At 61.4% G+C, this 19,948-nt stretch overlaps 2 protein-coding genes across 4 annotated transcripts; both read right to left on the bottom strand.

Moving 5' to 3' along the window:
- Window positions 1–83: 83 nt before the first annotated feature.
- On the bottom strand, window positions 84–11,585 carry PTPRN (protein tyrosine phosphatase receptor type N). 3 transcript variants are annotated; one of them, XM_033064749.2, is made up of 23 exons: window positions 11,451–11,585; window positions 9,777–9,827; window positions 9,472–9,585; window positions 9,125–9,230; window positions 8,807–9,005; window positions 8,330–8,654; window positions 8,003–8,119; window positions 7,795–7,874; window positions 7,433–7,719; window positions 6,877–6,963; window positions 6,669–6,748; window positions 6,385–6,449; window positions 3,932–4,144; window positions 3,592–3,801; window positions 3,356–3,503; window positions 3,140–3,213; window positions 2,763–2,840; window positions 2,510–2,629; window positions 2,235–2,401; window positions 1,124–1,177; window positions 942–1,006; window positions 780–853; window positions 84–679 (listed from the first exon to the last, which is right to left on the bottom strand). In XM_033064749.2, the coding sequence occupies exons 1-23, from the start codon at window positions 11,548–11,550 to the stop codon at window positions 608–610; spliced, it is 2,886 nt and encodes a 961-aa protein (XP_032920640.1). In that variant the 5' UTR covers window positions 11,551–11,585; the 3' UTR covers window positions 84–607. The 3 variants fall into 3 exon arrangements, with proteins under 3 accessions (XP_032920640.1, XP_032920642.1, XP_032920641.1); XM_033064751.2 differs by having other exon boundaries at window positions 8,330–8,489; XM_033064750.2 differs by lacking the exon at window positions 11,451–11,585 and adding an exon at window positions 10,156–10,259.
- A 781-nt stretch (window positions 11,586–12,366) lies between these two features.
- Window positions 12,367–17,439, bottom strand: LOC116999042 (aspartyl aminopeptidase). Its single transcript, XM_033065357.2, has 15 exons — window positions 17,418–17,439; window positions 17,211–17,286; window positions 17,046–17,134; window positions 16,851–16,964; window positions 16,391–16,516; window positions 16,122–16,252; window positions 15,673–15,757; window positions 15,160–15,267; window positions 14,879–14,956; window positions 14,465–14,548; window positions 14,038–14,198; window positions 13,845–13,884; window positions 13,388–13,489; window positions 12,874–13,041; window positions 12,367–12,479 (listed from the first exon to the last, which is right to left on the bottom strand). The coding sequence occupies exons 1-15, from the start codon at window positions 17,421–17,423 to the stop codon at window positions 12,429–12,431; spliced, it is 1,419 nt and encodes a 472-aa protein (XP_032921248.1). The 5' UTR covers window positions 17,424–17,439; the 3' UTR covers window positions 12,367–12,428.
- Between the last annotated feature and the right edge of the window lie 2,509 nt (window positions 17,440–19,948).

The following is a 19,948-nucleotide window of genomic DNA, read 5'->3' as shown; positions in this document are numbered from 1 at the left end:
CAGAGCGCAGGGATAGAGATGGATAAATGTGACATTTTCTCCCTGTGCCATCCCAATACACACAGGCAGAGGGCAGGCCTGGCTGCAGCTGCACGAACGTGACACAAGAACTTTATTCACATCAAGATACAAAATTATAGTTCTCTAGAAATTTTTCTTTTGCTTGAGTGTGTAGGCAGGGAGCACACAAAGGGGACCTGGAGTGAGGCTGGGCCAGACCCCCCTGCACCCCATGCTCCCCAACTGTGGAGGACCCCTGCCCCCATTTCTGCCCCCCACAGGGGTATAGGAGGAGGGCTAACACAGAACTGACAGGCTGGGGACTCCCCCTGCCAGCTCCCAGCAGCACGACCTGGTGCCCCAATCCGCAAGGCTTAGGGGCCACGATCCCTGTCCCCTCTGAGGTGACAGTGGGTGTGATGGGGTTCCTGCACACAGAGGGCCTGAGGTCAATGTCCTTGGGGAGATGGGAAGGGGTGCCTGGGAGCAGGGGCAACAGAACCAGAAGCACAGACACTATTTTACAGAGAGAGCAGCCCCAGAGGCTGGTGAGGAGAGTGCGAAGCGCAGGGCGGGAGGCAGACAAGAGGGGGAGGGCTCCTCGCCATCACTGCGGCAGTGCCTTCAGGATGGCGTTCACTTCCTCGGCCACTGCTGTCAGTGCAAACTCAAACTGGTCCTGCAGGAACACAGCAGGAGACATGTGGGTCCCTGCCAGCCCAGCCCCAGGGGCTGTGCATGCTTATGGGGAGGGAGAGGATCCCCAGTCTGGGACATACCTTGGTCTGCACCATACCAGGCCGCTGATCTCGGATGTGCTCCAGCGTAGCCGCTATGTCTATCTCCTTCACCCCTGGGACAGAGGGAGAGAGGGGTGCTAGGAGGGGAGTTCACAGGCTAAGCTCATGGACAAGGCAGAAATGGTGCATCCCTGCACCTACCTTTGGCCATTCGGTTCAGGACCATGTCAACAAGGATGTACGTCCCAGTCCTGCCTGCACCGTCACTGCAAAACACACACGCTTGGTCCAGGGGAGCTGGTTCCACTGGGACTGGTCCTGGGCAGCAGGTCCCAGCCTTCAGTCACCCTGAAGCCCAAACACCCCTCCAGCCCCTGCAGTACCTGCAGTGCACAATGATAGGGCAAGAGCGACCCCGGTAGCACTTGTTCACCTTCCTGCAAGGATAAGGGGGAACAGATCAGTGCCCTGCTGTGCCAGGGTCAAGGCTGTGCTCGCTGTGCTCAGTGGGGCAGGGCAGCAGCACACCACGATGTGGCCCTGGGGGTCCCGCTCATGGCTCCTCCTGCCTCCATAATGGTGCTGGGCATGGGATGGGGACCACGAGTGGAAAGTGGCTGGGGCAGGGAGAGGAGTTCAGTTCCTCAGGTGCCCAGCCTGGGGAGGGAAGCAGTGGCAGGACCCCCAGGGAGCAGCTCAGGTCCGGTGGGGTGTGAAGCTGGGGGCCAGGCGCCGGTGGGGCTCCTGGCATGCTCCATGCAGCAGGCACGGCTGCCAACGATCACTTTTGTGACTATGCAACTGGAGCCAGATTACTAGCTGCAAATCACAAAAATGACGCCGGCAGCTGCGAGAGAGAGACAGAGACACACAGACAGACAGAGAGAGAGCGTGAGCAGGACTGAGAGGAGGGCGACATGCTCAGAGACCACCCCCCTGCTGCCCTAGGCTGGGTCTCTTGCCCCTCACAACCTAGGGACAGTGAGCAGCCTGTGCCCGGCAAGAGCCCACCACCACCCAAGGACCTAAAGACCTGGGCAGGCAAGTTTCCTGGGAGCAGTCCCAGTCCTGTAGCTCTTGCCCTGGGCTAGCTGGGGATACACCACTGGCTGTAGGGGATTGCGAGCAATGGGTCAGAGCCAGTTCAAGGCTGGGGATTTCCTCTTGCACCCATGGCTCGGGAAGGCGCAGGTCAGCGCTGCCCTTCATGCCAGCTCTGGGGAAGTGCACTTTCCCACCCTCACTGTGAAGGCTGGAGAGCCCTGGCAATCTCAGCCAGAGGTTTCTTGTCCACCCAACTCTGTTGAGCTTCATCCCGAGTTGGCCAAAACCTGTTTTTCTGCTCCCTCCCATCCCTCCTAACCCTTGCACCTGGTCCATGCCATGGCCCCAACCCTCATCATTGTGGCAGCAATGTCCTCGCCCATCAATGGCCTGCATTTGGGATCACTGCTGGCTCCCCAAGGGCTGGCACAGTGCCAGGTGTGTGCTCACCTGCGGAAGTCAAGGAGGGGCCGGGTAGTGGTGGGGATGCCCTCGGCTGGCCAGCTGAGGAAGTGGAACTGCGTCAAGGTGCGGGTCTCTTGCGACTGCACATTTTTCAGGTAGAAGCTGCGCACCAGGAAATCCTCGCACCAGATGTGCTCTGACACCAGGTTCACCTGCCCAAGTGAGGTGGACCATGGGCATCAGTGCCAGGCAAGGGGGCTGCGCTCATGGGGACAGGGGCTGGAGGATGCTCCATGCCGCAGGCTCCCTGCCACACTTGCCTCATAAATGTGGTAAAGAGAGGAGCCTTCATCCGGCCAGTAGCGGTCACACTGTTTGACACTGTCCTCAGCCAGGGGGCTCAGCATGACGATGACAGTGCAGCCATGTTCCCACACCATCTGTGGGCAAGGCAAAGGGAGTTTCACTGCTGGGGGACAGCCCAGGTGGGAGGGCAGGCAAGCCCCTGTGACCCACTTTGTGGGCAGCACACAAAGGGACCTCAATAGGCTGGCACAGCTGCATGACACTCACCTGCCAGAAGTCAGCAATAGTGTGGGACAGCGGCCCCTGCGTGGCAATGTACGCTGGCATCCGTGGGTCGTGCTCAATCTGGAGCAAGAAAGGGGGTATCGGACTTCACACTCTTCAGCCAGGGGTTGGTGACACTTGAAGGAGTAGGAAGATACTCCAGGAGTGATAGAAAGGTTGGGAAGGGAGATTCAGGTGCCCCAGCCAGGAGGAAAATGGGATTTAACAATTGTTTGAGCAATGGGACAGGCACAAAGCTCACATCTGTAGCCCTCAGGGATGTAACTTCAGCCCAGCTCCATTCCAGAGTGAAAACCTCACCTGGGCTGGGCACATCAAGGAGCAGGGTGGCAGGGCAGGAGCCCCCAGTGATCACTCACGATTGGACTGGCGTTGATGAAGTCACTGCGGGATGGGTTGCTCTCGGCTTTCAGCTTGATCCGCACATGATCATCTGGGGGAACAGGCCAGGAGATTTGGTCAGTGGCTAGAGGAGCTGCAGGCACGCTAATGCTGCAATGAGCCATGGCCCTGAGGGTCCTCATGCCCCACACCCTGCTCTGGCAGGACAGCTGGTCCCTGACTGGGATGCTCACAGGGCACATAGTCGGGGTTGCGGTTCTTCTTCAGGTTGGCTTCACTCTGGGCGATGGAGCAGACGCTGGGCTCAGCTTGGTAGGCACAGAGTGCCTGCCACTCCTTGGCCAGCCGGTCCCGGTTGCGGAGGTGGTCCTCCATATAGGCCTGGGGCAGAGGGGCGGGAGTCAGCCGAGCAGCAGAGGGGCAGACGCAGGGCTGGGGAGGGGGCTGGCACCCCTCCAGGCTGGCTCACCAGGATCATGTGTCCAGTGGAGATGTCCATGTTGGACTGGACAGGCTCCTCACACCAGGAGGGTGTGCTGCTGTGGGAGCTGGGGCTGGGCTGTGGAGCGTCGCTGAACTGGGATGAGACACTGCTGACCCTTGAAGTCTCCGCTGGTGCTGCCGGTGCCTCAGTGCGGCCAAAGAGAGACTTGGCAGCCATGTGCTGGCGGCACAGCTCCTGGGGAAGCCCAGCAAGAGCCATGCCCCTTGGCCACAGCGCTGCCATAGGGCAGCTCCATGCACCCCGAACGATGCTGACACGTAGCAGTGACACATCCTGCAGGGTCCCACATCCCACAGGGTCCTACCTGGTACTCGAAGGTGGTGTCAGCAGCACCCTCTGGCCCCAGGGCGGCCAGGCGCTCCTTCTCCCGCTGCTTGGCGTGGCGCCGGAGGCAGAAGGCCGCAGACACTGCGATGGCAATGACTGCCATGCAGGCCAGCGTGATGAAGGTCAGCAGCACCGAGTGGAAGCCGTATCCAAAGCGGGATGGGCGTGAGTAGGCAGCAGCCTCATTTCGCTGGGGACCAAGGCAAGTAAGGGTTAGTTAGCATGGGGCTAGGGGTGGGGCAGAGACCCTATTCTGCTGCATGTTGTGGTTGCTGTGGGTTAGAACAGAGCAAGGGCTCCTCTTTCCCCTTCCTGAGGGTGCTGATTCTCCCAGCACCCTCAGCTGGGGCAGAGCTGGTGTCACTGGGGTGAGGCAGAGTGCACCCACCTATGTGTCATGTGGGGCACTGCTACAGCGGTGTCCCTGGAGCTGGAGTAGCCTGGCTAAGCCCAGGTAGCAGTGATGTACTGCTTCCCTTCTTCTAGCACTCAGGGCTACCGCTGAGGCAGACCCAGCCTGGACTGCCCTTCTACAAGGCAGGCAGTAGCCCCTTAGAACTTTGGTTCCACGACCTCCTTCTTCCCAGGAGATCGAAAAGGGCCAAATTCAGCCCAAGGAATTAATGGCATAGGATAGGCAACTACAGCGCTGGGTGTGCTACTCCTAGGGGACTCTCCCAGCTGAGGATGGCTCTCCCCTGCTCCACAGCAGAACATTGAGGGAGGCAGGGTGGGGAATATGCCAGCACTGCCAGCACTGCTGGTACCATCCCAGCTGCAGCAGCTAGGGGACAAGTCCTCCTTGTTGCCCTCCTCAGTTAGGACACAGAGCAGCCCCTGCCACCTTGCACCCTGCACCTCCATTCCAGTCCCATGCTGCAACAGGATGTTGCTCAGGCCTTGCTGGATAAGGCCTTTCTGTCAATGCCACGACTGCCTAGGTTCAGCTAGGGCAGCACAGAGATGCTGGGGCATCACCAATTCAAACATCCTGTGCCCAATGAGCTATCAGAGCCCTGCATTACCTCATTGCCACAGCCTCCCATTGGCTATAAGCCTGATGAGGTTACCGAGGGAACACTGCACCATCATCAACTACATCATCATAATTGCCTGGGGATGTCCCCAGCCTAGGAGTCCCTGCTGTCACCTGCCCCCCAGCACCCGACTGCCATCAGGGTCCAGCCAGTCCTGCAGCCAGGGCACCCACTGGGCCCAGCACCTCACAGATCACCAGGACACCCAAGCAGGAGCAGCCCTGCAGCCTCTGGAGGTGTCAGCAGAACTAGGGGGGCAGAAGGGATTTCTCTCCCAAGGCCTGCCCAGGTCCCGCAGTCTCCCTGCCTTCCTACATCCCTCTTTCTCAAATCCTGCACCAGTCCCATCAAGTTCAGACAGGAGGGAATGAAGGAAAAGCACAAGCTGGTTAGAACTAGGAAGGTCAGTGCAGAAGGGGGCTTGCAAAGTTGCATCAGCTTCCTCTGAACTCCATCTCTGATATCTCTCCCAGTTCTTGCCACCTGCCTCATCAAAAGGCATTGCCATAGACACACTCTGAATATTGCTGATAGAGACAGGTTGCCTCAGTGGCCAGGCCACCCCCTCTTCATGGCCTCCTGCAAAGTTCTCTCTTCCTTCCTTCCTCCCTGCTCACATGACAAGAAGTGAGAAATGGGGACACTGGCCTGGGGATATGCTACACCATTTTTCCTCCTCAGGCTGCAAACACGGGAGCCAGGCTTGGTCCGTATCTCCAACCCCTGCTCCCCGCCCCAGGAGATTGTTCCTGTTGCTCCCCAGAGGAGCACAGGGAGGGGTAACCCCTTTCCAAACAGATGGTTCCTGTTCCATTTCTGCCTCCAGTTGCTTTGCCATTCTCTAGGGATATGATGGCATTTTGCCTGCCTAGCTATGGTTTGTGGGGTGCTCTGGGAACATCTCAGCGCTCAGGTACCCAGGCCACAGCTGAGATGGGTGTGCAGACTGGCGGGAGGCAAGGGTGAAGATAAGCCTTGAGGGATACAGCCCACAGCCCCTCAGTCTTGGGGGGAAGAAAAGCCTCTGGGAGTCCCTCTCAAACCACCTTCAAACACTGCAGAGCTTTTGTTTTGAAAAGAGCCAAGAACCCTGGGCAGGATCATGCTGCCAGGCAGCAGAGGGGGATGATGGACAGACAGGACTGGAGCAGTCTGCAACAGGGGTCCTCCAACACAGGGCTGGACAACAACACAGCATCCAACACAGCATCCCAAACACTGCCCAGTCTCCTCTACTCTTAAGCTGCCCTACAGACCTGGAGGGACAGCTCACTCACAAAGACCCTTGTACACCAGGACAGGGGGCTCCTGGCTTGTACCCAGTGTCAGCATCCCCACTCCCTTATCCCTGGCCACCCCAGCCCCTAGGGACAGAATCCTCGTTCACTCCTACCTCTCCCACTCCTGTTTGCACAATCTTCAGGCCCAGCTCGTGCTCCAGCTCTCCCTTCACTTGCTCTGTGGACAGGGAGGAGATGGTCAGAGGCATGCTTCCCCTCCACACAAAAGCCCCCCAGAAACAGAGCCAAGGGATAGCTCTGACAGCTGCCCACCAGCTCCCCAGTTCAGCAGAGGGACGTATGGCAGGAGCCCTCTCTTCCTGGTCCCTGGGAAGAGGCACCCCACAACTGGGAGGGGAAGAGAGGAACAAGATCAGCGGGACACCGCTCAACTCACCAGTCTGGCTGGCCACATCTGCCAGTGAAAAGTTCTGGGGGTTCTGCCGGATGCGGAAGGTAAGTGCAGGACCCACAACGCTGCCGGGGAGAGGGGGGACACAGTGTGAGATATGGAAATGCAGAATCCCTACCCACCCTCACCACAGCCCAGTCCCTCCCACGGCCAGGGCTGAGGCTGCAGCACCCCATGGCACCAGTCCCCTCACCTGATGTTGATGAAGCTGGCGGTGGAGAGGTGGAGGTGCTTGGCTAGGAGCTCCAGCAGCTGCACGCCAGCAGCCAGCCCCAGGGGCCTGTGGGGACAGTGTCAGGGTGAGGAGCGGGTGGCAAGGGCGAGGGAACAGCCCCATGCTCTCCACAGTCAGGGAACAGGGACAGGCAGGCTCAGGGAGTCCCAAGCACACAGCAAGAGCAGGTGTCAGGGTGGGCAGGAGGTAAGAGTGTGGCAATGTGTGCTGGTGGGGGTGAGCTGACCCCCTCCTTGCACAGGAGTGTGCACAGAGACACTTGTGCACACTCACTCCCAGCCTTCCATCCTGCAACAGTGAGCTCTGGCCTTGGCGTGGGCTGGCAAAGAAAGGCTTTGGGATGGAACAAGAGCTGTGGGTAGAGAATGGATCAGGGGGAGTTGACCTTATAGAAACCTGACCCTATCAAAGGCCCAACAGGTTCAGTCAAGCATGTGAAGCTGTGACAGCTGTTGGTGGGGAGATACAGACCCTTCACACATGCAGAACCCCTTGCCTGACCCCCAGCTCTCACTTCTGGTCTGTGATGATGTAGCCATACTCGTCTGGTGGCCGCATGCCCTGCTGTGCCCCACCGTCCTTCATCTCTGTGTAGCTCTTCTTCTCCACCACAATGTGCTTGCCGGGGCCGAGTGCATTCCCACTGTGTCCCTGCTGTGCCTCAGTCCGGGGAGCTGGTGAGGATGCTGCCCTGCCCTTCGTTCCATCCCCTGGGGAGCTGCTGGCTGGGATTTTGGGAGGTGGCACTGTGGAGGAAGGGGGCACTGGCTCCTCTCCATGCTGCATGTCCCCCTCCATCACCTGAAGGAAGAAATAGGGAGAAGCTGGAATCTCTGAGGAGAGCCTTGGGGAAATGTCTCCTCCCCCTCATCCCACCTGTGGCATGGCACCTCCTCCAGCATCACCCTTCTGCAAACCCACCCGTTTTGCTGTGGGCACTTCAGGGCCAGCAACACCTGGAAAGGAGAGAGACAGAGGTCCTACAGTACCCACCCCAAAAGGCAACACTCCCTACCCTGAAACAGGGCACGACAGCACCTGCTGCTGGCAGTTCCTGCCTGTCCCATCCCTGCACCCAGCTCACCAGAGCTCTGGAGCAGCTGGAGGAGGGTGGATAGGCTGCTTATCTGCTGGGGACTCAGTTCTGGCAGCCCCAGGCCATAGCTGGCCAGGAGAGAAGCCAGTCTCTTCAGGGCAGCATCTGCAAAAGGATGTAGCATCAGGTTGGATGCTCTGCATCTGCATGGAGACCAGGGGCCAGGGATGAAGCAGATGGAGCAGGTGGGGTTGAGGGTATGTTTTGCCCATGGGCATAAACCCAAAAAGGAGGGAAAGTGTGAGCCATGAGGAACTCGTGGCTGTGGGTACAGGATAGGGACAAGGGTTGGTGCCTGGCTGGAGAACAAGGTACCCGTCTGTGCCGAGGGTGGCTGGGCAGCCAAGGGTGCTTGCTGCTCCCTCTCCTCCATGTTTCTGTAGTCACTGGGGAGCCGCAAGCTGTGGTGAAGCCTGGTGCTGGCAGGGTCCAGGCGGCCAGCTTTCTCTCTGGGCAGGGAAAGCATGCCCAAGTCCTGGAAAAGATGCCCCCCATCCACTCCTGGCTGCCCGCCATAGGAGGGCACAGGGCCTGCCCCAAAAAGGGTCTGGGCAGGGACCCGGCCCAGCAGCGAGGAGGTCTCAGAGCTCTGCCTGGCTGAGCCGCTGGGATGCTGGTGAGTACCATCCTGATAGCCGAACTGCAACCAAAACACACGTCAAACCCCACAGCTCCCTGTCACCCCATAGTGGAGGTAGGGAGTATTCCAGCACCAGCAGGAGGGTGCTGGGAGTGCAGCAGCTCCCCACCAATCTCTACTGCTCAGGAGAAAGGGCTCATCCCGCAACTTACCTTGTGGTAGGAGTAGGGATTGAGCAGAGCCTCCTCATACCCCAGCTGGGGTGGGGAGGGCAGCAGGATGTGCTCCAGGTACCGCTGCACCAGAGGGGAGAGCAACAGTGGTGGGGGCTGCTCCAAATGCTGAGGTGCTGGCAGACCAGGGTCTGGGGCTAGTGGGGCTCGCCGGGACTCGCTGCGGAGAGGCAGGAACCTCGAAGGCAAACAGCGCTGGCGTAACTCACCTGGGTAAAGGGGGAAGTCCCTCCCCTAAATCCCGTTTGGGAGACAAAGTCCTTGCCGCTCCACTGAGCTCTCCTGGCACTGTCCTACCTGTCCCTGGCCACCGGCTCCAGGGAGGGTGGCAGGCGGAGGCGGGGGATGCGCTCCATCTCCTGAGAGATCACATACTGGGTGATGCCATCCTGCCACGAGAGCCCTGTCATGGGAGGAGGCTGTGAGACATGGAGGCAGCCTGGGAACCATGGTGTGAGTGCATGGGATGCCATCCTGGTATTCTGACCTGTGTCCCATGGCCTGGGTTTGACCCCACTCCTCCTCAGCCCACCCTGGCCCCTGGGTTGGCAAGACTGCACACAGTTCTAGAGCCACTAGGCAATTCTACCCGACACCCCTTCCCTGCAGGGTCACAGCGACTTCCCCCATGTTTCCCCGTTCACCTTGTGCCATGAGATGCCGCAAGACATCCTGCAGACGCTGGAGCACGGGAGATGTGACCTGGAAGTAGGGTCTGTCCTGCACTGAGCCCACCTGGCACTGCCCAAACAGCCCATCTGCAAGAGAAGGGAGACAGCGGGACCGGATGAACAAACAGACTGATGTGAGGACCTCCAGGCACAGCCCCACCTTTCTCCTGCCATGCCCCCCTGCACTGCACCCGAGGTTCCCCTGCAAGGCATCCCTGTACCCTTCACACACACTTGGGAAGGGAGAGGGGATCCGTGCACCCCCGCTAGCCACTTACCCTGCACACACACCTCCTGCGGGGAGCACAGCCTTCGGTCAAACAGGCAGCCTGGGACAGACAGACAGACAGACAGACCAGTCAGCACAGCATCCAAGGGGGACTCCAATGGAATTTACCCATCACCAGCTGCTTGGGGGACCCCTACACTCCAGAAAAGCAGCACAGGAATGCAATGTGGTGATGGTGGGAGGGGACACAGCTTTGTAGCCCATGGCAGAGGCTCGCTGCCCCTCGGAGACAAGATGGGGGCTGTATAGAAAGTATGCCCTTGGCTCTGGAGAGTGGCAAAGGCCTAGAGTTTTTTGGGGTGCTGGCAGTAAGGAAGGTAAGACTGAAGCAGCAGAGACGTGCAAAACCACATCTGCTGCCCTCCTACATGTGGTACTACGAGGAAGAGGTGCAACCCATTGACACTGGAATCCACTCTCCCTGCGAGGCAGACCCCAAAGCATGGATGTAGTGGTGTTGGGGGTATGGGGTGTGTACCGCTCCAACCCCTTCGGCGGGCAGCACTTGGGCAGGGGGCGGCTTCCCCCTTTCTCTCCCCCCCCGTTTCGGTCCAAGACCGTCAGCAGCGAGACGGCAGCAGGCGATGACTCAGCCCCGGATGGCAAGGAAGGAACGAGAAAACAACCGGGGGGAGGGGAGGGAGGGGCCCGTCAAGCCCGCCGCGGGGGAAGGGGGCTAGTGGGGATGAGGGTCCTCGAGACGCCGGCACCCTCAGGCCAGCGTCGCCCGGGGCGGAGGCCACGCGGGTGCGGAGCACAGGACCCCAGCGCCAGGGGAGACCCCAGGGACGGCGGCAGCGGGACCGGGCCGGGGCGGCAAGGCCGGCGCTGTCCGCGGTGCTGAAGCGGCGCAGCGCTCTCCCGCCGAGACGCCCCGCTCCGCCGGGAGGGGCGGTGGCCCCAGCTCAGGGAGGCTCTCCCGGCCACGACGGTGCTCGGCCGCGGCCGTCCCGGAACCGTTCCTTGCTTGCTCGCGGGGGCAGCGGGGCCCCCGCGGTGCAGCCGGATCCATCCCGGCACTCCCGGGCCGCTGGATGACGAGGGGCGAAGCAGCCTCGGGCTCCCGGTAGTGAGTCAGCGGAGCCGGGGCCGTGCCGTGCCGTGCCATGCCGGGAGGCTGCAGCCCTGCTATCGACAACGACACTCGGATCCCCGAGAGCCCCAAGCACGGACCACACGGACCGACCTGGAGAAGAGCGGGTGGACCAGCCCGAGAGGGCCGCACTTACAGGCGGAGGGCAGCTAAAGGGCGGCACGGTAGGGTCTCGAAGGAAGCCACGCTCAGGCCCGGGTTCCCCATCCCTGCGGCAACCTCAGGCACCGGCTTTGCCCCGGGCATGAGCAAGCACCGTTCTGAACCCGTAGCTCTCGGGCCCAGCGGAGCAGCAACTCTACAGCCGGCGGGGTGCCCCGGGCATTAGCACACCCACCGGCCCGGCAGCCCCGGGAGAGGGGCGCCCTCGGTGCCAATGGCGCATCGCGGTGCCGGTCTCGGGCCGCCCTGTCCCAGGAGCCGGACTCGCCGCTGCTGCCGTGACAGCACCCTACAGCGACGGCAACCGCACCGGCCGCGGAGTCCCGTGCCCCGCCACTCCCCGGGAATCTCCTTCCGGCCCTCGCGCAGCCCGGGGCAAAGCCGCCCTGCCCGGGGTCGCGGTCTCACCGTGTGCGGCGGTGGCGGCGGCGGCGGTGCCGTCACGCAGCTGCCCGCGGCCGGCCAGGAGGAGGAGGCAGAGGAGCGCCCGGAGGAGCCGCCGCCCCATGCTCCGCTCACGGCCGCACCATGGCGCACCCGCCGGCCGCGCCCCCGCCGCCGCCGCCAACCCGCGCCCCGCCGCGCCGCGCGCCCCGCCCGCCGCCGCCGCCCCGCCAATGGCGCGCTGAGCGCTGCCGCGGAGCCGCGCCCCCCCGCGCCGCGGCCAATCACAGACCCGCGCGGCTGCCCCCAGCGCCGCGCTCCCGCCCCCCGCTGTCCAGCGGGGCCAATCACGCCTCGCTCCGGGGAGAGGCGGCCGAGCGCCGCGCCAATCGCAGCGTCCCCGGGGGCGAGCCACGCCCCCCGGGGGTGTGCCACAGCGCCAGCGGTGCCCCCGCCAATCAGCGCCCGGCCCTTCCCAGCCCTGCGGCCGCACTGGCTCCCCCGTGGGACACGCCCCTGAGAGCCGCCCAATGAGCGGCGAGCGCGGAGCCGCACCCTCGTACCCCGCCCCGCGGCACCGCCCGGGCACCGGCCGCCGGGAGAGGGCAGCCCCCGGCCCGTGCAGGGACCCTCTGTCCCGGCCCCAGCGAGCAGCTTCAGGTCTGGTGCCCGCGCACACGGCAGGCTCATTCCTGGGGAAAGGGGCGGCCCCAGCACTGCACGACACGGGATATCCTCCCACCAGCTCTCCCTGGGCAGGAGCCGAGCCTTGTTCTGCCCCTTAGCTGGGACCCCCAGCACCCCTCGACAAGGAATTGTCGATGAGTGAATAGGTCTCGCTCAGGATTCCAGGGAAGAGCACAGGTGGGTGGGAGCCATGGGAGTCCCCAGGGGGAGCCACGTACGTCAGCCCAAGCCACAGTCATGGACCACTCGTGGGTGAGCCAGAAATGCTTTAATGGCCCCAGGACTAAATCCACTGCTACTCCTTCACTGCCATGTTCAGTCGACCACCAGGCTGCTGCTGACCGTCGGCAGGAGCTCGAAGAAACCCTGGAAGAAAAGAGGCTGTCGGGGTGAACTGAGCAAAGCTGGTGCCGGGTGGGGGGACAGGTGGTGGGGGCAGGCAGCAGCTCCCTGTCACAGCGTCATAGTAGGCAGCTACTCGCAGAGAGCAGGACCACGTCGCCATAGTAACCCATCGCTGACTCAAGGCTAGCACCGGTTGCCATAGGAACTACTTAGGGATGGCAATCACCGGGGAAGGCTGGGATGAGAGGGGGCACCTCCGGAAGCAGCCAGTACCTGAGCTGCTCTAGAGGGCTGGGGAGTTGTGGGACGGCTGGGCTCGGCTCCAAAGCAGGGATTGGATAGGGACATTGGGATGTGGGAGATGTAGAGCAGCAGGGAGCATGCTTTAGCACAGGATGGGGGACACAGGGCTCACCTTGAAGAGGGTGATGCTCTGAAGCACCCCTGAGGTGCAGCACATCTCTCGGATGGAATGCATGGCCAGCTGAGGGCAGCCGATGTCCAGCACACGCAGCCCCAGGCGGGAGGCCAGAATGGGGCCGATGGTGGTGCCACAGGGTGTGTCATTGCGCACCATGAACTCCTGCATGGGGGCAAGACCTCAGCAGCTCCACGTGATGCCCCACGGCCCCCACATGGGCCCTCAGCCCTGAAGGGAAGCTACCTGGGACAGGGAAGTAGCACCAACCCACACCAGCTCCAGAGACAGGACACATTCAGGCCAGGCTCCCATCCTATTCACCAGCATGCCCCCTGAGGCAGTCCTGGAGCTGAAGCCCCAGAGCAACAGGCAGCACAGAGACCCCAGTGGGGTCAGACATGGTAACAGGGCTGGAGCTTTGGCACAGGCCCTCTCTGATGAAGCCAGGGGCAGGGCTGCAGCCCAAACTCCTGATGTTCGAGTTGAAGCCTAGCCCTGCCCTGCTCACCTGCAGAGGGACACCCACGCGGGCGGCAATGTCCCGGATTACGGCTTCAGTGACAGCTGTGGAGGCGTAGCGCTGGTTGCTGTTCACTTTGATGACAGGGCCCTGCACAGAGGAAGGCACTGCAGGCCCATGATGGGACCCAGGAATAGTCAGTGGCCCCAGAAACACCCATGCCCAGGCAATGCCGTACCACCCCAACATATCAGACCATTCTCCCTTTCCTGGGTGAGCCCATGGGGATGGAGATAGTGTTTCCATGGGGACAGCCCCAGTTCAGAGCAGGGAGGAGCTGTACAGACAAGACTAGGATCCCAAGTGATTAACATCAGACATGTGGCATAGTCAAATCCCATTGTGGGATAAATGGTTCCCATTTGAATGCTCCCGAGTTGTCCCATGTGAGCAGCTGGGCAATCCACAGCTTTGCAACCATCCTAGATCAGATGGCTGCCCTCACCTTGTGGAAGGCTGGACGATGATTCTCCTCATGCTTGTCCCTGCAAAAGAGAAGGAAGAGTTCCACACTATAGCCTTCCCTCCCTGCTGCAACAAGGACTGTTCTGGCTGTACTACCTGGGGAGTGATGGGGATACATCCCACAAGTGGAAGGGCAGACCGCCCTTGCCTGTGGCACGGCTCAGACTACTCACACGTAATTGGGGTGCACAGCGTGGGCCATATCAGCACTGATCATGTAGGACTTGGCCACTGCTTCCTCGAATGCTGTCAAGTTCTGTGGCGATGCTGAGATGCGGCGCAGCACCAGCTCCGTTAGCAAGGACTCTGCGCCCTGTGCACTCTCTGATCCTACCTGCCAAGGATCACCATCAGCACTACCCCACAGCACCACAGGGGCCAGATGAGTGACAGGGCGCTCCCTAAAGCCAGCAAAGCACCTTCCTACCACACCAGTGCTTCCTACCCCTGCCTGGGCCATGCTCCATGTGGGTGTAAGCAAATCCCTGCTTCCTCCACTGGAGTGTGGGATGTCTCTCCTGCTAGGCATGGCTGGGGAAGAGCAGAGAACATGGAGCCCCTTCTGGTGCCAGCCCCCCCATGTCTGCACCCCTCGCTCACCTCCTCGTTGTCATACAGCGCAATGAGACGCACATTGGGCTCCTGGGAGAGGGACGAGGGTGATGCACAGGAGTCAATCAAGGCCTGCAGGGTTAGGGGGGAATGGAGACCAGCCTGAGTGCCACTCCATCCTGGGAATCTCAGGACTGAGCCATCAGGAAATCCCCCAGAAAGCCCAAAGCATGGAGGAAGGGAGCTGTGGGCACACACATTGCCCAGCGACAGCAGGAGTCACCCCTGGGAACTGCTGGGAATCCCACACACCCACCAAAGGAGGCATCCAACTCCAGGTCCTCCAACAATCTAGATCCATTCCACAAGAACAGAACTCCCTGCAGAGCCTTTGGTCAGCCCAAAGCTGAGCTTGGGTGCATGGAAGCCATGCAGCAGCCTCCAGGTTCTTTTCCCTCTCACCTGCAAGGCACAGTAGCAGCTGTGCAGGTTGTCCAGACGTGGAGAGAAGATGAACTCATCGAAGGCACCACCCAGCGTCTGCAGAGAGCCAAGAGGAGTAAGGCACAGGCCTGTGTACCTGCCACTGGGGTCCTCATTCCAGTACCCTTATATCTGCCACTCAGGATCAGCTTCCTCTTGTTCCATTCAGGCGTGGACAGAGGACATGTGCCAGGTAACACCTGCGTAGTGCCAGCCTGTAGGCTGTGCACAGACAGAGGGAGGCTCCTGCCCTTACTCACCGCTGGCTGCGTATCTGCCAGGCATAGTTCCAGTTCCACAATCTGCTCTGGCTTCACCCCCAGCTGGGGGCAGATCAGTGAAAGCAGAACAGGGCTGTGCCGCTCTGCCTGTGAAAAAAGCAGAGCTGCAGGCAGGGCAGGTAGTGGATGGTTGGAGAAACTCCCAGTTTCCCTAAGCAAAGCTGTCCCTGACCCTGCTTATGTTGGCAGAGTCCTCTCTCTGTCTGTTCAAGCCTCCACCTCACTGAGGACAGCTCTATGCCCCTGTGCCAGCACCCCTCCCTGCCCTGTCCCCTCAGGGAGATGCAGCCCTTCCACACTGGCTGCAGGCAAAGGTGAGAAGAGAGAGCTGGCTGAGCAGATGTGCTGTGTACACAGCTGTGAGACAGAGTGGAAGGTTACCAGCTTCTCCACAAGGAGAAGGGGAAGCAGGTGGCAGGTCCCTGAGGACTCAAAAGCAAAGGTGACAAGGTCCTTGCAAGTGTCCCTGCTGATCCTTGGCACGCAGCTCACCTGGGCCGCAGCACTGCAGGGTGTGGACTCCATAAGCACCTCCTTTTCCAACTCCTCCTGCACTGCAGTGGCCAGAATGGGAACCCTGTGGGGGTCAGCAACATTAGCTCCCAGAGCTTTGCTCACCTGACCTGCTTGGGTCACACCCCACCAACCCTTCCTGGGGTGTTTGCCTTGTTCCTGCAGGGAGTGACTGCTATGCTGGATGCAGCAAGAATGTACATTTTAAGGACAAATCTGTTGTGCCATCTCAGGACACCCCAGTGTCCTTTCCCAAAACCTATGCTTGAAAGCATCTCCTGGAAGGACTCTACGGTGCTAAAAGCCACTCCAGATCTCCCCACTGCAATGAGTGGCTGCCAAAGGGAGAGCTAAGGTGGGGCTTTGGTCTAGCTGGGTCCCAGCTCTCCCAAGGGCTGGCCAGGGGTCAGGGCTGAGCCAGGCCTTACAGGTGGTGCTCGGTGTTGGGCCCAAAGCTCTCATTGATGTTGCGCTGCAGATGGATGGCCAGGTGAGGAATGCGGAGGACGGGCCGCTCCACACGTACCAGGCGCTGCTCCAGGCGCCCCGTGGCTGGGTCCTGAAACACAAGGAGGGCTTCTGGGGCCAGGCCTGCAGAGCTGAGAGGCTGCAGCAGGTTCCACTCTGTGTGGGGGTCAGTGACCCAGTCCCAGAGACACACAGCTATCACACAGTGCATGCCCTAAATCAGACTCACCTTTATGATCACCCTCCCGGCCACCGTGAGGTCGCGGTCAAACCAGGTGTTCCAGATGCCTCCTCCATAGGTCTCCACACCAACTTGCACTATGCCCACCTGTCCCCGCTTAGAGCGACGCTTCACCTGGGCAACAGCAGAGGTGTCACTGCTGGCACCATGAAGTGCAGGGGACCAGGCAGCTGGTGGGAACTGAGCAGCACATGCCCAGAGCCTCATCGCTGATGCTGCCAGCACAGGGTGCTTCACAGCATCCTTTGTGGGGCTTTGCAGGACACAGGACATAGAGGAGACAGCACAGGCAGAGCAATGCAGGGTCTGCTCTGGGTGACAGATTTGGGAGGTGTAGGGAGCCAATAATGATGCTGCAGGGTACCGGGGTAGTCAGGATAGTTTTTGCTTGTGGCGTGAAACTGGAGGACCCCAGAGAAGGACTCAGCACCCAGCCGGGTGACCTTACCCTGAGGCAGGGGCTGTCGGTGTGAGCCCCTATCAGGCTGAACCCATTCCCGGGCTGGAACTGGCCCCCGACGGCAAAGGCGATGAGGGTGGAGTAGTTCCTGGTGATGAAGTACTGGAAGCAGAAGGGCAGAGGTGAGGGGTGAGGCGCCCCGTCCACCCCCAGCTCCCGCTGCCCCGTCCCAGCCGGGCCCACCTTCTGCGCCGGCCGCACGTCCCAGTGCTCCGTCTCCTTCAGCTCCTGGAAGCCGGCCTGCAGTAGCCGGCTGCGGCATTCGGCCACCACTGTGGGGGGAAGAGCCGTCAGGGCGGCCCGCGTGGAAGGGGAACAGGGCCGGGGAGGGGAGCGGGCGGAGCTCACCGTGGTACGGCGAGGGACTGCGGTTCACGAACTTCACCAGCTCCTGCGCCGCCGCCTTCGAGCCCTGCGCCGCCGCCTGCGGGCACCGCCGTTACTGCACAGCGCCGGCAAAACCCCGCCCCGGGCCGGGACCCCCGCGGGACCGGGGATCCCCGTCCCGGGCGGCACCGACCCGACCCCGTCCCGCGCCCGCCGCCCGCCCGGTACCTGCATGGCCGCCACTGCCCCGCGCCGGCCAGCCCGGCGCCCCCTGCTGGCGCGGAGGAATGCGCAGCGTGCGCCCCGAACTCTGAACTCTGCGCCCTGCACCCGAGTCTACACCCCGCAATGCACACCCTGCACCCTGCACCCTGCACCCGAGTCTACACCCGCAATGCACAGCCTGCACCCTGCACCCGAGTCTACACCCCGCAATGCACAGCCTGCACCCTGCACCCGAGTCTACACCCCGCAATGCACAGCCTGCACCCTGCACCCTGCACCCTGCACCCGGGTCTACACCCCGCAATGCACAGCCTGCACCCTGCACCCGGGTCTACACCCCGCAATGCACAGCCTGCACCCTGCACCCGAGTCTACACCCCGCAATGCACAGCCTGCACCCTGCACCCTGCACCCTGCACCCGGGTCTACACCCCGCAATGCACAGCCTGCACCCTGCACCCTGCACCCTGCACCCGGGTCTACACCCCGCAATGCACACCCTGCACCCTGCACCCTGCACCCGAGTCTACACCCCGCAATGCACAGCCTGCACCCTGCACCCGAGTCTACACCCCGCAATGCACAGCCTGCACCCTGCACCCTGCACCCAACCCTACACCCCCCATCCCACGCTGTACCCCTGCCATGCACTCTCTCACTCTGCACCCTGCACCGTGCACTCCACACCATGCACCCCTCACCCTGCACCCTGGTCCAGACTAGGTGATCACAGTGCCTGACAAGGCTAGGGTAGAGCTGAATTAAGGGTGGGTGGAAGAGGGATGCATCCAGGAGGGGCTGGGGTGGGAAGCAAAGGGCAGGGACAGGTTCCACAGCAATGGTCACCCATCCTGCCCCGGTGTGCCCCAGTTCTAGGGCTAACTGGGGGAACAGGACTGCCCCAGAGTGGGGCTTGGCCTGCCTGCAGTGGGGAGCAGGAAAACACACTCACTTCCCCAAGGGTAGGTGTATTTGAAGTGGGTCACAGCCAAGCTGCAGCCCCCCATCGTTTTTGCTCCCCTGCCTTGGCACTGCCTGGCCCTCACAGGAAACAAGGCACAAAGCCTTGGTGCCACGTTGGAGACAAATGTCTCTGAGTGACAGCAATGCAGTGGGTTCTGGGAGTTGACACGGTGGCAAAGCAGCACCCAAGCTGCCTTTCAGCCCCAGGGGCACTCCCAAGGGACAGGACCCTTTGGCCTTGCATGGATTAGGGTGCCTGCTGCCCTTGGCTAGGCTCCCTTCATGGGCTTGGATGCAGCAGTGGGGTTTTGGGTTTCAATCAGTCCTCACGCATCATTTCCCAGCAGGATCCTTTCTTCCTAGCAATGAGTGTGTGGCCTTGGGAGATGGACGTGGCAGCCTGTGGGTGCTGCATGGGGCCCAGGTGTTGGGTGCCAGCTGGATTCCCAGCTCCTGAGTCACCCGTGTGGACATCCCAGTAGCTGGAGACGCTGTCCATGTTCTGGGGACTGGAAATTGGTGGTCCTGCTGCCCCTGACCCTGTGACCTGTCGTGCCGAGAGCTCCTGACAGCTCTGGATTTATGCTCCCAGCCCCCAGCACCTGCCTCTCCCCACCACCAAATGGGAATGAGCACTCCCACTGCCTGGCACCCTGCAAACAGACAGCTGGAGGGTCTCCATGTCAACCACAGCACAACACAGGGCCAGGTTCCCCAGCCCAGGCCCCCCCAGGCTGGGACCAGGCTGGAAGCAGCCAGCACTCCAGCTAGAGATGGGATACGTGTGTCAAAGGGACACGTATGCCAGGCAACCATCCCCACACTCCTCCTGCCAGCATCACTCCCCTTCTGCTGCCAGAGCCCAGCTCAGGGCCAGGCACTCCTGAATGGTTCCCAGGCTGTGCCTGAGGGACATCTGAGGACATTTAGAGCCTCTGGCTCCCTGGCTGGTGGATACCCAGGGCTGATGGTAGCCAGTGGGCGCTCAGGGCGGATGGTTCCTGGAGGGTGTGTGTGCAGGAGCAGGGTGTGCCTGGGTCTGAGGTGTCAGAGCAGGAGTGAGTGGCAGGGCCGGGTGTGGCCTTCATGAGCAAAGGGCAGTGCCTCGGCGTGCCACAGCTATTCCCGGCACAGCAGGACTTCCAGAAAAAGCTCCTAATGGCTATATCCGGGTGGGCTCTGACTCACCCCTGGCTGGGTGCCAAGGGCTGCACAGCACCTGCCATGGTTGCCCCCTACCCCATCACCGTGCTCCTGGGAAGACAGTGTTTCTGTTCCCATCCTGCGCTGCCCAATGGATCATCCAGTGCAGCAGGGAGCCACAGGTAGCCCTTCCAAACGGCATTGGCTCCTCCTCTGCATGTATGCACCCTACTCTGGGCTCATTTGTGTGCCCAGGGGTGCCTGACAGGGACAGGACCAGAAGGGACAGGGCACTGTGGTCCTTCCTATGTCCCCTGGCAACCCCGGTGGTGCTCTGGGCAGGCTTTGCTGTAAGAAGTGTTCCCTGCTGGCAGTAGGCTCTGGGGATGGGCTAGCAGTGTTCAGGCCTCCCTGCTTGAAGGGGTTAA

Source organism: Catharus ustulatus, chromosome 7, assembly GCF_009819885.2.
Source record: "Catharus ustulatus isolate bCatUst1 chromosome 7, bCatUst1.pri.v2, whole genome shotgun sequence".
NCBI classification, from domain to species: domain Eukaryota; kingdom Metazoa; phylum Chordata; class Aves; order Passeriformes; family Turdidae; genus Catharus; species Catharus ustulatus.
The sequence above is the reverse complement of the archived record's forward strand: the minus strand, read 5'-3'. Positions and strand labels throughout refer to the sequence as shown.

Excerpts from the sequence above, each read along its gene's own strand:
- LOC116999042 (XM_033065357.2), bottom strand. Across the intron at positions 15,758-16,121 it reads CCCAACACCGAGCACCACCT|GGTTCCCATTCTGGCCACTG; the intron begins GTAAGGCCTGGC and ends TGACCCCCACAG. Across the intron at positions 13,885-14,037 it reads GCTGTGCACCCCAATTACGT|GGACAAGCATGAGGAGAATC; the intron begins GTGAGTAGTCTG and ends TCTCTTTTGCAG.
- PTPRN (XM_033064749.2), bottom strand. The coding sequence starts at position 11,550 with ATGGGGCGGCGGCTCCTCCGGGCGCTCCTCTGCCTCCTCCTCCTGGCC. Across the intron at positions 3,214-3,355 it reads CAACCCCGACTATGTGCCCT|ATGATCATGTGCGGATCAAG; the intron begins GTGAGCATCCCA and ends CTGTTCCCCCAG. Across the intron at positions 2,402-2,509 it reads CTCTTTACCACATTTATGAG|GTGAACCTGGTGTCAGAGCA; the intron begins GCAAGTGTGGCA and ends TCACTTGGGCAG.